Source organism: Onychostoma macrolepis, chromosome 06 (genome assembly GCF_012432095.1).
Source record: "Onychostoma macrolepis isolate SWU-2019 chromosome 06, ASM1243209v1, whole genome shotgun sequence".
NCBI classification, from domain to species: Eukaryota; Metazoa; Chordata; class Actinopteri; order Cypriniformes; family Cyprinidae; genus Onychostoma; species Onychostoma macrolepis.
This window is the reverse complement of record NC_081160.1, coordinates 6,329,124-6,344,226: the sequence shown is the minus strand read 5'-3', so window position 1 is coordinate 6,344,226 and position 15,103 is coordinate 6,329,124. Positions and strand designations below refer to the sequence as shown.

Here is a 15,103-nt window from a genome sequence, read left to right as displayed (position 1 = left end):
CACCTTTTCAAATAACAAACCGGCATTATCATTGTTAAAATCAACCACAATAATTCCAAGCAGCACACATTGAAAAAAAAATAATAATAATTATAATAGCTTACAATTAATATATTCTGAAATAATAATAATATAAAATAATAATAATTAAAATATAATAATATTATTCGATTTATAATATAATATAATTTAATCTATATTATGGTAAATTGCAAGTAATTTAGAGTTTTAAGGCACGTCTCATTTTCAATTGCTTAAAAGGCCTGAAATAAAATCCACAAAACAATATTACCAAAATAAATATTATTAATAATAAGGTTAAATTGTCAGCACAAGACTTCTGATTTTATGTTCAATTTATAAGAGATTATAATACACAATAATAAATCATAAAACAGGCTTCAGTAAGGCATCTCTGAAAATTAGGTTGGATGAATTCATAACTCACCTGCTAAGAGGTTGCCCACCTCAAACACACACAGATGATAAATCTGTCTTGGTCTTCATGGGAATTGTCCTAATAGTTCTTATTAATAGCTACCTAAATATGTATTGAGACACTACTAAATTTGAACAAAACACAAAAAGCAGAAAAATGGGTATGAGTTTGAGAGTAAAAGCTTCAAATGTTCAGGTTTATATAGAAACATTTTCAAAGTTACAAAGTAGAAAAAATCAAAGTTACAAAGTAGAGAAAATACTTTAGTTTGATATGTGTGTACAAAACAATAGTTTTGTTATAAAAGCTTGTTTACTGGCCATTTCATTTGAAACATAACACAAGTACTTCATTATGATTTGTTCAGAAGGCACACACAACAAACACCTCACAGAAAAACAACTTTACCCAAATTCAATCAATATGCTATTCAACTGACATCATAATTTTATACATTATTCCTGAATGTAAATACCTCAGATTTAGATGTATTTTGAAAATGACATTTAAATTGTGAAATAATTCGAGAGCAATCTGAACAGATGCACAGTGGTTTGGCAGCTGCTGACTGAATTGGGCACTTCATGAACACACTAAATAACAGATATTTAAGATGAACACTAACTCTCAAATGCACAAACAGCAAACTTATGGCTTCACTTGATGAGTACAACAAACATTAAGTAACCACACACTTACATACATATCCAGATGTAAATATCAGTGCATTCAATGTGTAGCTCATGAATCTGGTCATTCTGGCACCTCCACCATATCAAAAAAGAACAAAGCTGCTCTTGTTTAAATGTATTTAAACCATAATGCCACATTTTTTTACATTAAAATACATTTTACATCAAAATACATTTATTTTGTCAATATTGCATCAGTTTTTCTCTGGATTTTAACCAGTAAAGAAGTGCATTATTGAATAATATGCTGAACATTGGTCACTGAAGACAGTTCAACTTGCATTTGTTCATTTGCATCAAGTTCCTTCACACCGTTCTCCATGACTATGTGCGGACAGCATTGGCTTTCTGAAACGACCTGCTGTGCCAATAATCAGGGTTATCGAAAGCTTTATGTTCCATCCCTGCAGGGACTTTTAAATACTCTTCCGGCCTTGGGCTCCGGGGTTCATCCGTCAGCCCAACACTCTCCTCATCTTCTCCCTCCAGGTTCTGGTATTCGGCTGCAGATGCTCCACCTGCAGCCAATGAGTCCATATCCTCATATTCATACACTTCTCCTTCCCCTTCCATTAACCCCTGAACCCTGAGCGAATTCCTCAGCCGAGGCTGGCAGTTAGTGTACTGATAGTCTTCCTCCACATATTCGTCTTCATCGTCTTGTGGCGATCTGCGAGGAGGATGGGAAACCGGCCTTGGGAGGTGAAGTTTGAGTACCATGTTGGTTGGTGGTCCTGCACCACCACGGATGTCCATGTACTCATACTGAAGCTCGTGGAGATCCAGATCGCAGTCTGTGTACTCCGCTTCACTGGACAGGAAATCGCCATCGCTGTGAGTCCTTTGGTCAGTCGAGGACTGGGAGAGGCCGCCACTACTTTCTGAGCCCTCGATCGACGATCTTTTGCTGGGTCTGCTGGACACTAGAGATTTGTGATTGCTGTACAAGCCAGCAGGGTTGAAGGAGGCGCTGCGGTTGCGTGGCGGTCGCTGATTGTAATCTTTAAGCTGCCCTGGTATATGCCCGAGAGACAGGGTCTGGTTGTTCATATACTCATATTCATCACCTGCAACACTGTGGGCCTCCAAAAAGTCTCCCGAATGACCTCTTGAGAGTTTCCTTTGAGAACGTTTTGCACGTGACGATGCAAATAGAAGAGTTTCTAAAGAAAATCAAAATACAAAAAGAGATGTGTTAACATGAGCACTCATATTTATGGAAGCTGATAAAAGAAAATAAATAAACAATTGCAAATTTAATTTAATTGCAACTTTTTCCGAGATTTTTTATGTTTTTAGTCTCTTATGTTCAAAAAGGCTGCATTTTTTTAAATAAAAAATCAAGTAAAAACGAATATTGTGAAATATTATTACAATTTAGAAGAATTAAATAATTATAAATAATTTAAAAATATAAGGTATGTTCAATTTTTGAATGGTAGTGTATTGCAAAAAAAATAAGCAGCAAAAAATGTTGTGAAATATTAATACATTTTAGAAGAATTGCTTTTCTATTTTAATATAATTTAAAATTGATAAAATTATAAAAATATATAATATATGTTACATTTTTGAATGGTGGTGTATTGGTTTCCCCCAAAACATTTTTTTTTTAAACATTGATAATAATAGGAAATGTTTATTGAGCAGTAAATAACAATGATTTCTGAAGGATCATGTGACACTGTAGACTGGAGTAATGATGCTGAAAATTCAGCTTTGCGTCACAGGAATAAATTGCATTTTATAATATAAATAAAAAGATAACAGTTATTTTAAATTGTAATAATATTTCACAATATTCACTGTTTTTACTATATTTTTAATCAAATAAATGCAGTCTTGGAGGGCATAAGAGACGTCTCTCAAAAATATTTCATGTTTTGAACAGTAGTGTATGTTATAACTGTAAGTTTATATCTCAGAACGTGATTTTATATCTGACAACATACATTTATTTCTAATTTTAAACATGATCTCACAAATATTTTTTTATTTTTTACTATGAAGGCAGAAACAGGCTTCCACAGACTTTTCAATCTTGCTTCACAGGACCTTCCAAGGTTCACAGCATCAAAATTTTGCATAAATTGTTGCATAAAGGTTACACACACACACACACACACGCTGCTCTAATTGCTTATGCTCACCTTTCTCTGGACTTTCACCAAATCCAGGCAGCACGTATCCATTTTGGTCTTCTTCTCCTTGAGTCCCTGTGGAGGCTGTTTCCGGAGGTCCTAATAGGCTGTCCCGCTGTGACATGTAAGCGCTGTCCTCACGATGTGTGACCCTCCTCATGTTGCCAACCATCGAGAAGTCCTCGCTCATTTCCAGCTCCACCGCAGTTCCCCGTCCCTCCGAGCTCTCAGAAACAGTGCATCCAGAGTCGAGACGGGACCGAGATGCCCATCCCGTCTACAGCAAAATGAGGTGGACAATATATTGATTATAAGTTGTATATTAAGCCATATGCTCTTAGATATGTACATTACACCTCCAATACTCATTCCTAACACATCAAATGTAGTTTTTATGTGGATGTATGATTGAAACCTCACCTGTGCTGAGCTCTCCAGACCAGACGTCATTGGTAGATATCCAGCAACATTGGATGGAGTCAGACTTGACTGGTGTAACAATAAAAAGAAAAGTGTCAAAAAGATATGTTGCTTATTAATCCATTATTTATAGAGCCTCCACAAATCATCTGAAAATATATACTAATGTTCAAAAGTTTGGGATCAGTAAGTTTTTTTTAAAGAAATTAATATTGTTATTCTACTAGAATGCATTAAATTGACAAAATTAAATTCTATTTCAGATACTAAAATACTATTCTTCTTCTGATCCTTCTGTTTGAGTCCTGAAAAATAAGTATGATGCTGTCCACAAAAAATATTAAGTTTTCATAATTGATGCTATTAAGAAATGTTCTTTCTTGAGCATAAAATCATCATATTAGAATGATTTCTGAAGGATCATGTGGCTCTGAAGACTGGAGTAATGATGCTGAAAATTCAGCTTTGCATCACAGGAATAAATGAAATTTGAAAATATATCAAATTAGACAACTTTCAATGTAAATTCAATGTAAAATGCAAACTAAGTGAACATAAGAGAGGCTTCTTTCAATTATATAAAAAATCTAACCAACCCCAAATTTTTGAATGGTGAATGATGTCTATTTTATGATGTCTATTTGTCTATTCATCTATTTTCAAACCTTCACGTATTCATTCTGATCAATATTATAAAACACACCCGATGAGAATCTATACGCAATCTAGAGAAACTCCTCGATGGCGTTATGTAGCGTGGCATGTCTGTGGTGTCTTCTAAGACTTCATCTTCCTGGTCCTGCAGCACCACCCCTAGAATGTCCATCTCAGTTCCTCTCTGATGAGACTCTTCTGAGGCCGGTTCAGGAGCTCTGTACTCCTCCTAGTGGTGGAGCACCAATCAACAACAGTCATTCAAACCAGTCCCAGCTTGACCTTGACATGCAACATACAATGAAGTAAATGATGAAGTACTCCGTCAGTTTGACTTACTTTGATGACGAGATATCGGGAGGGGTCTCTGGCCATTCGGGTGAACTCATTGGCTAGCTCCTTGAAAGTTGGCCGAACATTTTCATCAATCATCCAACCTGTAAGATAATTATTTCTTTTGTCAAATAAATAAAAAAACTAAAATAAATAATATGTTAAAAGTGAAAATAAATAATGCTACAAGTGAATTAAGCATCTCAACATTATAATGTACAATATATTGTGTATAATGTATGCAAAAGGGATAATAATTTCATTTAATTATTAATGTTTTTAAAGCATGCACAAGCATATTTTATTACTGTTAACTAATACCAAAAGAAAAATAATTTTTTAAGTTTTTAAGTTAAACTGAACTTAAGCATTTAGAAATGCTGCCTTGCCAACCAACTGAAATAAAATAAGTGGAAGTACTAAAATGGTTAAAATGGAAATTTTAAAAATGAAGCTAAATGGAAATATATATATATATATATATATATATATATATATATATATATATATATAAAACTAGCAAACATAATCAATTACTAAAACTAAACGAATGAATACATTTTTATTTTAAATACTAAAACAACACTGCAGATAAATTAAAAATGATCTAACATCTGATATGGTACTTATATATTGTGCATCGCTAATTTTCATTTACAGATTTTTCATGATAACATCTGCAAGAATGTATATGTAGAGTGTCAAGATGATACATGAGATGAAGCATAATCACTGCCACTTTGCATTATGGGGTTATGTGAAGACTCAACTCACATTTGACCATGACCATGTAGACATCGATGGTGCAGATCTGAGGTTGAGAGAGGCGTTCCCCTTTCTCTAACAGATCAGGTACTTCTTGTGGTCGCATAGCAGAGTAAGGCTCCGCCCCATATGACATCATTTCCCAGACTGTCACACCTAGAGATAGAGTGACCTCTTATTGAATCATCAGATCCAAAGTGCAGTGTTTTACAGTACCATTTTATGGTGTGACACATGGACTCACCATAGCTCCATACATCACTCTGGTGTGTGTATCTGCGGAACAAAATGCTTTCCAGGGCCATCCACTTAATTGGCGTCTAGAAATTACAAACATTATGAAAAAAAGTCAGAGGCACAGTGTAGCGATAGTGGTTGAGGAACTGCGTTGAATATTGTAGCAGTACAAATACACTAACAATCAAACGATTGGAATAATTAAGACTTTTAAATGTTTCGGAACAAAATCTCTCATGCTCAACGAGGCTTCATTTATTTAATTAAAACACAGTAAAATTAGTAATATTGTCAAATACTATTACAATTTAAAAGAACTCTTTTTATTTGAATATATTTTAAATGTAATTTATTCCTGTGATGCAAAGCTGAATTTTCAGCATCATTACTCCAGTCTTCAGCGTCACATGATCCTTCAGAAATCATTCTAATATGCTAATTTGAAAAAAAAAAATTCTGGATTCTTTAATGAACAGAAAGTTCATTACAACAGACATCCTTTGTAACATTAGAAATGTCTTTATTGTCAATTAAATGTGTCCTTGCTGAATAAAATTATACATTTCTTACACCAAATTTAGTATATCACAGTTTCCACAAAAATATTGAGCACAACTATTTTCAGCATTCATAACAATAATAATTTTTTTGAGCAGCAAATCAACATATTAGAATAATAAAATATTTCAGAATATTAGTTTTTACTGTATTTTTTTTTTTTTTTTTTACTGTATGTATTTATTAGTTTTGATCAATTAAATGCAGCCTTAGTGAGCATAAGAGACTTCTTTTAAAAAACATTGGAAAATCTTTATTATTTCAAACTTTTTAAGTCTGCTTTACCTTAATTTCATTGAAGAAGTATTTCTTGTCATCAGGGTAGAGGAGGTCAGCGATGCCATAATCAGCTATTTGAACCATAAAGTCGCTCTTGAGCAGGATGTTGCGGGCAGCCAGGTTCCTGTGGACCATTCGCTGCTCCTCTAGATAGTACATACCCTAGGAGGAAGGCGAGGAAAGACTTTAGTTGTTTAAGTGGGCTTGAAATGATCTGAATACCTCGAAACGCACTTTGTGTTTGTCTCACCTTGGCAATCTGCACACACCAGTTGAGCAGTCTCTGCGGGTTGAGGCTGTCTCTGCGCTGCCGGATGTGCTCCAGCAAAGAGCCCTGTGGGCTGAGCTGAGTGACCAGCTGCAGACTGGGCCCGGGACAGATGCCCAAGAGCCGGACTATATACGGGTGGTCCAGACTCCCCATAGCCAACATATGCTGCAGGACAGAAATAAATAATTTACAGTGCCATTTAGTATGTGGGCTCATTTCGAATTTTTTAAGTGGTTGTTTTGTAAAAAGGTATTAATGAATAGTTAACATTCTGACACAGTAATACAAATTAATAATCATCAGTTTCTAATTTAAAACTTCTAAAAGTCACTATGAACAAAAATGAAATTAAATTAACAGTAATTGTGTTCATTTATTAAAAGTTTGGGATCAGTAAAAAATTTTTATTTTTTAAAAAGTCTCTTTTGCTCACCAAGGCTGCATTTATTTGATCAAAGTTACAGTAAAAACAGTAATATTGTGAAATATTATTACAAATTAAATTTACTGATTTCTATTAAAACATCTTTTAAAATGTAATTTATTCATGTGACGCAAAGCTGAATTTTCAGCATTATTCTAATGTTGATTTTATGCTCAAGAAACATTTATTATTATTACTAATTCTGAAAACAGTCGTGCAGCTTAATATTTTTATGGAAACTGTCATATATTTTTATATTCTTTATATTCTTAATTTAATTTTTTAACATTATAAATACTTTTATTGTCACTTATTGTCACTTTGCAGAATAAAAGCATTAATTAAAACAATATTTCTACAAGCTCCTGAACATGAGCAATTCCCCTGTGTGTTGTTTTGTTGTTTTTTTATATAAATGTTCATTTTGTATATGTATCAATGCATGGGTGTGTGTATATATATTTGATATATATGTATATACATATTTCCCTTTGGCTGTTTCAATGGTCTTCTGATATTTTGTTTAATAAACATTTGATCACAAAAAAAAAAAATATATATATATATATATATATATATATATATTTACTGTAAATCTGTAATTTTTTTTCCATTTATCGCCCACCAGTCAAAAAGTTCCCCTATTATGGATTTTTGAAAATTACCTTTCATGCAGTGTGTAACAGCTCCAAGTAAATGAAAACATCCTACAAAGTTTTAAATCTGAAAGTGCACCGTGTATAAAGTTATTGTCTCTCAAAAGAAAGAGTCGACTCTGAATCATTGAAACGAGTCATTTTTAAAACGAATATTAAGCCATTTCATGTTGATGTCAACATGAAACATTAGCATATTGCCCGCCCACTTGTTGTCACTAGGTGCCACTTTTGGAGTGCTAAAAATAGCTGTTTCCCCAGTAACGGCTGTACACAAAGCAGCACTGCACTCTGCTTTAAATGAAATCAACCAATCGGACCAATCACCACGGATTAGCGTCACGCAAAGGAGGGTTTGGAAAAATGAATCATTGAGTGAATCGTTTGGGAGTCGTTGAGCAAATAAGGTAAAAATAAATGCATATTATAAGAAAATGAAAGTATTTTTTGACCTTGCATACATGTCAACCTGTTGTTGAGGACTACCAAAACCAAAATATGAACCTTTCATAACCCATAATAGGGGCACTTTAAAAGCTTTCAGATAATTACTTACCATAAGTAAAAATAAAAGGTGTGTAGAAATGATTATTTTATGCAAAAAATAACAGTAAAATAAAAATAAAAACAAACAAATAAACTAATTTATTGGTGTATATAGCATATTAGTAGTGTATATAAGCAATGTGTGTGTGTGTGTGTGTGTGTGTGTGTGTGTGTGTGCGTCTTACATCTGTAATTTCCTGAAAGGTCTGTCGTCCTGTACGGTCTTGAATAGTCTTGATAGCCACTGGAATCTTGACAGTGTCTCCCTCTGGTATCCAAACCCCCTGTGAAGAAACAAATGAAATACAGTTAAAGTAACTGAGTGAGAGTGTCAAAATAAGAAAGAAAACAATGTATTATGAGAACCCCCGGAGGAAATGCTTCAGTAAGTGATATGAGCTATTGTCAGGTTTCGGTGTGAGCTCATGTAATGATATCAGAGCGTGTAAGTACAGTACCTTGTGCACAGTGCCGAACACTCCAGAGCCGAGAGGTTTGATCTTCCGTAGCTCAGACCCCCTCAGAATCCGTGCATGAACTTTCATGCCTTTTTCTCCAGGATCCAGTGGTTCAAAACTCTAAAACACATTATTAAACCTTATAAAACTTCACAACACTTCAACAGTTCAGTTTGCTGGTTCATATGTATATGTGCACACACCTCCCCACTCTGCAGATATCTCCTCATGGCACGTTTTCTGCGGATAGCCACACTTCTGCGATAGAGAACGCTCAGCACAAACACTGAGAATGCGAGCAGCACCCCGAATATAACACTCAGCACTATTGCTGTCACAGGCAATCTGAAGCACAAAATGCACAATTACACACTGACAGGCAGCTGCAGGCCATACAACACACCAGCAGAGGGAGACACTTACCCAGCATCTGACCTGGACGAATCCACACAGTCATTCTGACCTGGACCCAAACATCTGACACAGAAAATATACAGGCATCTTTAACTGATATGCAAAAATATTTCGATAATATTAGGCATTATAATCGCAATGACATACATTACTGTTCAAAATCTGGGGTCATTAATTTTTTGAAGAAATTAATACTTTACAGCAAAATGCGTTAAGACATTTGTCATTTCAATAAACAAAAGGTTTCTATTTCAAATAAATGTTGTTCTTTTAAACTTTCTATTGGTTAAAAAATCCTGAGAAAGTTTCTACAGAACTGTTAAACAGCACAACCGTTTTCAGCATTGATAACAATATTTATTGAGCATAAAATCAGCATATTAGAATGATTTCTGAAAGATCACGTGACACTAAAGTCTGGAGTAATGATGCTGAAAATTCAGCTTTGCATCACAGGAATATACATATACATAAACAAAACTATGCAAATATATAGGCTAATAGAAAACATTTAATTGAAATTAGTTATTATTAGACTTAATTTAAACATTTTATTTATTATTATTATTTATTATTATATATTTTATCATTTATATATTTATTGTTTAAATTATAGAAATAATATGTGAAATGTAGCTGCAACTTTAAATGTTTTCTATTTTAAAGTAATTTATTTCTTTAAATAAATATTTAAATATATTATTTATTATTATTTAAATACACTTTAAATATATATAATTTATTTTAAAATGTAATTTATTGTAAATTTTACTGTATTTTTTATCAAATGAATGCTGCCTTGTTGAAAATATAAAATAGTTCTTTTAAATTGTAATAACATTCTAAAATATTACTGTTTTTACACTTTATTTATTAATTTATCCATTTATCTATTTATTATTTTTTGTAAAATAAATGTACCCTTGGTGAGCACAAGAGACTTCTTTCAAAAATTTAAAAAATCTTGTTAACCCCAAATTTCTGAATAGTACACTTATGCTTGTGAGGAATAAACTGGCCACTGCATCATATACTAATAGAAAATGAATATCTCAGAGTTCAAATACAGAGTTCAGAGTTCTTCATTTACTGTAAATCTGATTTTTCATTTTATCCCCATCAGGAAAACTTAATTGTTTTCTAAAAACATTTTTTGTGCATTTTATGCATATTAACACTTTATTTGATATAAAATATTGCACTTTATTGCACATTCTGAGTTTCCTCACCCCAGGGTGCAGTTGGCATGGCATGGTTGGCATTTGTGCTGGCTGTTGGAGAACTTATAAATGATGAGCCCATTCTCCCCCTGAACCCCCTCTGGACATGAGGGCACACAGTACGGCCCATCCTGCAAATGCGCACAGGCTGCACATTCATCAGCACCCTGCAGGAAGAATAAGATGGAGAGATTATTTAATAAATCAAACAATCTGTGCAAACAGTGAACGGCATTCTATCAGAGAACAATAGATTACACACCGGTCCTGTGCAGGTGTGTTTGCCGTCCTGCACCGCACACTCCTGGTGGCACGGCATACACTCTCGTTTAGGTCCAGCAAACTCGCGTTTTTCACTGTAGAGAGCCAAAAAGATCATTCAGGGGTCCGGAAATCTCTTCTAGTAGTTCTCACAGTACTAAATCATTCGGTATAATGTTTTCTCATCTACAGCACATATATTAAAACAACACTCACTGGGTGTCTCAATCCACTCCCTAGTTCACTGCCTAGGGAGCGCATGTTTTGGCAAAATCATTACACTGAAATTTTCATTCCAGATTGCTCAGTATATTAATACACTGGAAATGTCACATTTTTTGCAGTCTTTTAGTCAAAATAAAAGGTTACAAATAGTTACAATCTAACTAATTAATTGATCATAATGAAATATGATTTATTTTAATGATACGCTAGAAAACTAAAACCGCCAGGAGGTGGCAGCAGGTCACTGTCTAAGTGAGTGAATCGTTTAGTCATTCACTCAACCAATTTGTTTAAAAGGCTGATTCGTTCAGAAATGAATAAAGTGACTGTCTTTATGAATAAGTCACTGAATCGGCTCACTCGATTCATAAAAAAAAATAAACAATACGCAGATTTATTCATGATGCACAACAGTTAGCGGTACACACACATTTAAAAAATAAAAAATAAATAATAATAATAATGTGTTTTTTCCGTAATCAGTTGCACCAATTGTGACTGCAATGATGATGCATGTAAAATAAATAAATAATGTCCTATACTGACCCTGACAGGAAGTTGCATTGTGGTACACATGTCCCTCCTCTGCTGTAGTTCTTGCAAGACACACACTGATTGGGTCCCGGACCCCAGCAGCCCTCAGATGAACACAGGGGATCACACACATGCCCTTCTTCAACTACAAACACACAGCAATAATGAATATATTGTTCAATAGCAATAATGAATAATGACATTTTTATTAAAAATGTTTATCTTTAATATTTTTAGAATGTTTCATGTTCTTTTACATTTACTAAGCAACATATTCCAGAGGACTTCTATGCTGGAACCCTCTCCAAGAGAAGTTGTGCCTTTAAACTCATGGCACTATTAGAATTAAAGGGATAGTCCACCCAAAATTGAAAATTTGCAAAAGAAGATATTTTGAAGCTCATCAAGCAGTAACAGGTCTCACTGAATTTGATTGTATTTTTTGTCAATGGGAACTGAAACTAAACTGTTTGGTTGCCAATATTCTACAAAATATTTTCTTTTGTGTTCCACAGAAGAAAAAAAATGACATTAATTACATGGGGGTGAGTAAAAAATAGAATTTTCATTTTTGGGTGAACTATCCCTTTAAAACCACTTCCTAATGACAAACTATAGTCGTTTAGACAACCCAAAACTCTTCCATTGTAAACATTTTGGTAGTACAGCATATACTCACTGCACAGCTCTTGTGGGTGGTTGTCTTTGATGTCGAGGGGTTTCTGGCGACGCCGAGGGCTGCTCCCTAACAGACGTGTCCAGTTCACAGTGTGGTGATAACAGAGCTGCTTGTTTCCAGTGATGTAGATGCCTCCGTCACCGATCCGTTTCAGTGAGCGAAGACCCAGGGACTTCAACGCTGGAATCTTCATCACCAAAAGCGAGTAACCCCTAAAGGAGAACATGTGGAAAGGTCAATTGAAAAATAAAAGACAAATGAAATTACATGGTTCTTTCAAGTCAACATGAAATTAAATGACACATTTTTTTTATTCAAGTTGCTGGTTTTATTGTGCACTGCTTTCATTTATGCATGTGAAGATAAATGCAAAAATCTATAGATTCCTAATTGATAAAATCAAGTCCTACTGAATATGTTTCATTCAGAAATATATCAGTTAATGAGTTCAGTTTATTCTTGATTATTTTTAGCATTAATATTTTCATTCAGATTTTTTCACCAAGGCTACATTTATTTATTTTTTAAATACAGTAAAAACTGTAATACTGTGAAATATTATTACAGTTTTAAATAACTGAAATTTTAATATTTATTATTTGAAATAAAAATCTTTTGTAACATTATAAATGTCTTTAACTGTCACTTTTGATCAATTTAATGCATCCTTGCTGAGTAAAAGTGCTGCAATGTTTTTTAAAATAAAAATCTCATTAACTCCAAACCTTTGAAAAGTATGTCAGATAAGTAAATAAAATAGGTTGTGAACACAATTTCATGTTGACTTTAAGACTCTCTAAAACTGTTTTAGAAATCCCAATCTAAAACTGCTGCAATGTATTAGTTGCAACAACAAAATCAACCTTCAAAAAAATAACATCACTCCCATGTACTTTTATGAGGACCCTAGCCATATAATTCAAATAACATCTCAAGAGCCTCATTCATGGTCATCAGGCGATTTCATGATCCATAGAAATGTTTCCATGCAAGATTCCCAACCACCAATCTGAAGCTTAGAAATACTACACCACTGCTGATTGTAAAGCTCTTACAACTAATGCAAAATATGAGATTTTAATGATTTATTTATATAAAATAATCAAGCAAAGAGAGAAAAAGGAGTACAAGCTAAAAGCTAAACACACAATCCTACCTCTTACTGCTTATTCCTCTGGAGGGAAAAAAAGAAAGCGGTATGAAAAAGAATAATGAATGTCACGCAACTTCTAGAAATCTCAGGCAAAAATGAGATCGATATTATAATAATAATTGTTTTTGTGTGCTTTATATATATTATTTATAAATAAATAAAGGCAAACTAATAAAAAATAAAATGTAAAAAAATGTAATATATTATTAAATATATAATATAAGATAATATATAAATAGTTCTAAATTGTTTTATCTTTTTGCTAGGCTGTTGCATACTGGTTCAAGTCAAAAAAAAGCAAGCCAATATAATATCTGATACCTACGCTTAAGCGTAAGTAAGGGATTTTTTAATCTGTTTACTTGTCAGCTAGATAAATCCAATCACTTAGAAAAGTAATAGCACACCTCTCCACTACAAGTTGGATGTTATAAAGTATCATTCATGTCTGTTGCACAAACAGTGCAAGCACTTATAATAACATGAATGCTTTGTTTACACTGATGCATTTAAGCATTAAGAAATCAGGACAGAAGGTAAATGACTAACAAACAAAGTATGGGCAGGTTGCTCACCTGTACAGAGTTCTTCCCTGTATTGTTGCTAGATTTGAGAAGACAGAAAGATCTTCCAGCTCTTCAGGCCAAGACTGAATACTCAGAATGTCTGTCAAGCAGACAGAAGACAGAGTTAGATGATGTACAGAGAGGGCAGAAGAAATGACAAAGATACACACAGAGACACACACCTGTGATTTCTCTGACAGTGTTGAAGATCTTCAGTTTCTTTGGATCGAGAGCACTAATATTATTGTAACTGTCTCTGTAGAGGAAAGAAAGGTACAGAAAGGTCACCATTTCTGAAGAGCATGCAATGCATATGGCAACTATAGTGACTTTTACAAAATAAACTTTCTTTAACTCCTTTCAAACTCTTATTAGCGTAATTTGTCCAAGAGTTGGTAATAAAGGAGAACTCTGTCATTTTTGTCATGAACATTTCAATGACCATTGTCTCAAATGCCGATGATCTCAAATCTCACCCTCTAATTCCTGTTATAAGGAAATGCAGGCTGCCCTGAATCTTAGTGCAGTTTATGAAGCTGTCGATGTTCTGCGAGTCTACGGTCTGTCTGGAAGTTGTACCAGTGCCAACACATGCTGCACAAAGAGAGAAAACATAGAGAGCACAGTTATGGTTGAGAACACACAAAGATGGACATGAAGGAGCTTGTGCTTGTTTCTCACCGAACAGTGAAGCATCTTTTAATAATAATGCTAAGCAATAACAATGCAACTCATCTTTGGAGACATACAGGAGTGGCATACTGTACATTAAAGATCAAAAGGTCAAAGACAACTTTATTGTAATTTTCCTGGCAATGGATAAAAATTAAAACAAAAAATTAAACAGTTCCTTCAGGGAGCAACGGTGACACATTTAGTGGATAGTCAAAAGGACCAAGAAAAAGACAGCAGTAAATATAAACAATGGCATTATATGAGAATAATATTATATTATAAATCAGTAAATCGTTCATAGATTTGCTTGTAGCAGTATGTTTTTTTTCTTTTCTTAATAATGCAAAAAGTTTTCTTTTTGGAGCTAGTCAGTAGTAATTTTGGTTATCTTTACATAAACTATTGGTCAAAAGTTTGAAATAATTTTTTCATGTTTTTAAATTAAGTGTTTTTTTGCTCAACAAGGTGGAATTTATTTGATCAAAACTACTGTAAAAACAGTA

At 33.7% G+C, this 15,103-nt stretch overlaps 1 protein-coding gene across 3 annotated transcripts in view; it reads right to left on the bottom strand.

Moving 5' to 3' along the window:
- Window positions 1-614: 614 nt before the first annotated feature.
- erbb3a (erb-b2 receptor tyrosine kinase 3a) overlaps window positions 615-15,103 on the bottom strand; it is a 29,938-nt gene continuing 15,449 nt past the window's right edge. For 2 of the 3 annotated variants that reach the window (XM_058779660.1, XM_058779658.1), the window contains exons 9-29: window positions 14,402-14,519; window positions 14,108-14,181; window positions 13,935-14,025; window positions 13,363-13,380; window positions 12,207-12,418; window positions 11,540-11,672; window positions 10,770-10,863; window positions 10,517-10,674; window positions 9,297-9,350; window positions 9,077-9,218; window positions 8,874-8,993; window positions 8,601-8,699; window positions 6,769-6,954; window positions 6,525-6,680; window positions 5,689-5,764; window positions 5,454-5,600; window positions 4,686-4,783; window positions 4,396-4,575; window positions 3,693-3,761; window positions 3,282-3,549; window positions 615-2,294 (exon numbers count right to left, since the gene is read on the bottom strand). In XM_058779660.1, coding sequence (XP_058635643.1) covers window positions 1,456-2,294; window positions 3,282-3,549; window positions 3,693-3,761; window positions 4,396-4,575; window positions 4,686-4,783; window positions 5,454-5,600; window positions 5,689-5,764; window positions 6,525-6,680; window positions 6,769-6,954; window positions 8,601-8,699; window positions 8,874-8,993; window positions 9,077-9,218; window positions 9,297-9,350; window positions 10,517-10,674; window positions 10,770-10,863; window positions 11,540-11,672; window positions 12,207-12,418; window positions 13,363-13,380; window positions 13,935-14,025; window positions 14,108-14,181; window positions 14,402-14,519 — 3,332 coding nt within the window. In that variant the 3' untranslated portion in view covers window positions 615-1,455. The remainder of the gene's footprint in view (window positions 2,295-3,281; window positions 3,550-3,692; window positions 3,762-4,395; window positions 4,576-4,685; window positions 4,784-5,453; window positions 5,601-5,688; window positions 5,765-6,524; window positions 6,681-6,768; window positions 6,955-8,600; window positions 8,700-8,873; window positions 8,994-9,076; window positions 9,219-9,296; window positions 9,351-10,516; window positions 10,675-10,769; window positions 10,864-11,539; window positions 11,673-12,206; window positions 12,419-13,362; window positions 13,381-13,934; window positions 14,026-14,107; window positions 14,182-14,401; window positions 14,520-15,103) is intronic. The other variant, XM_058779659.1, reaches the window with a different exon arrangement.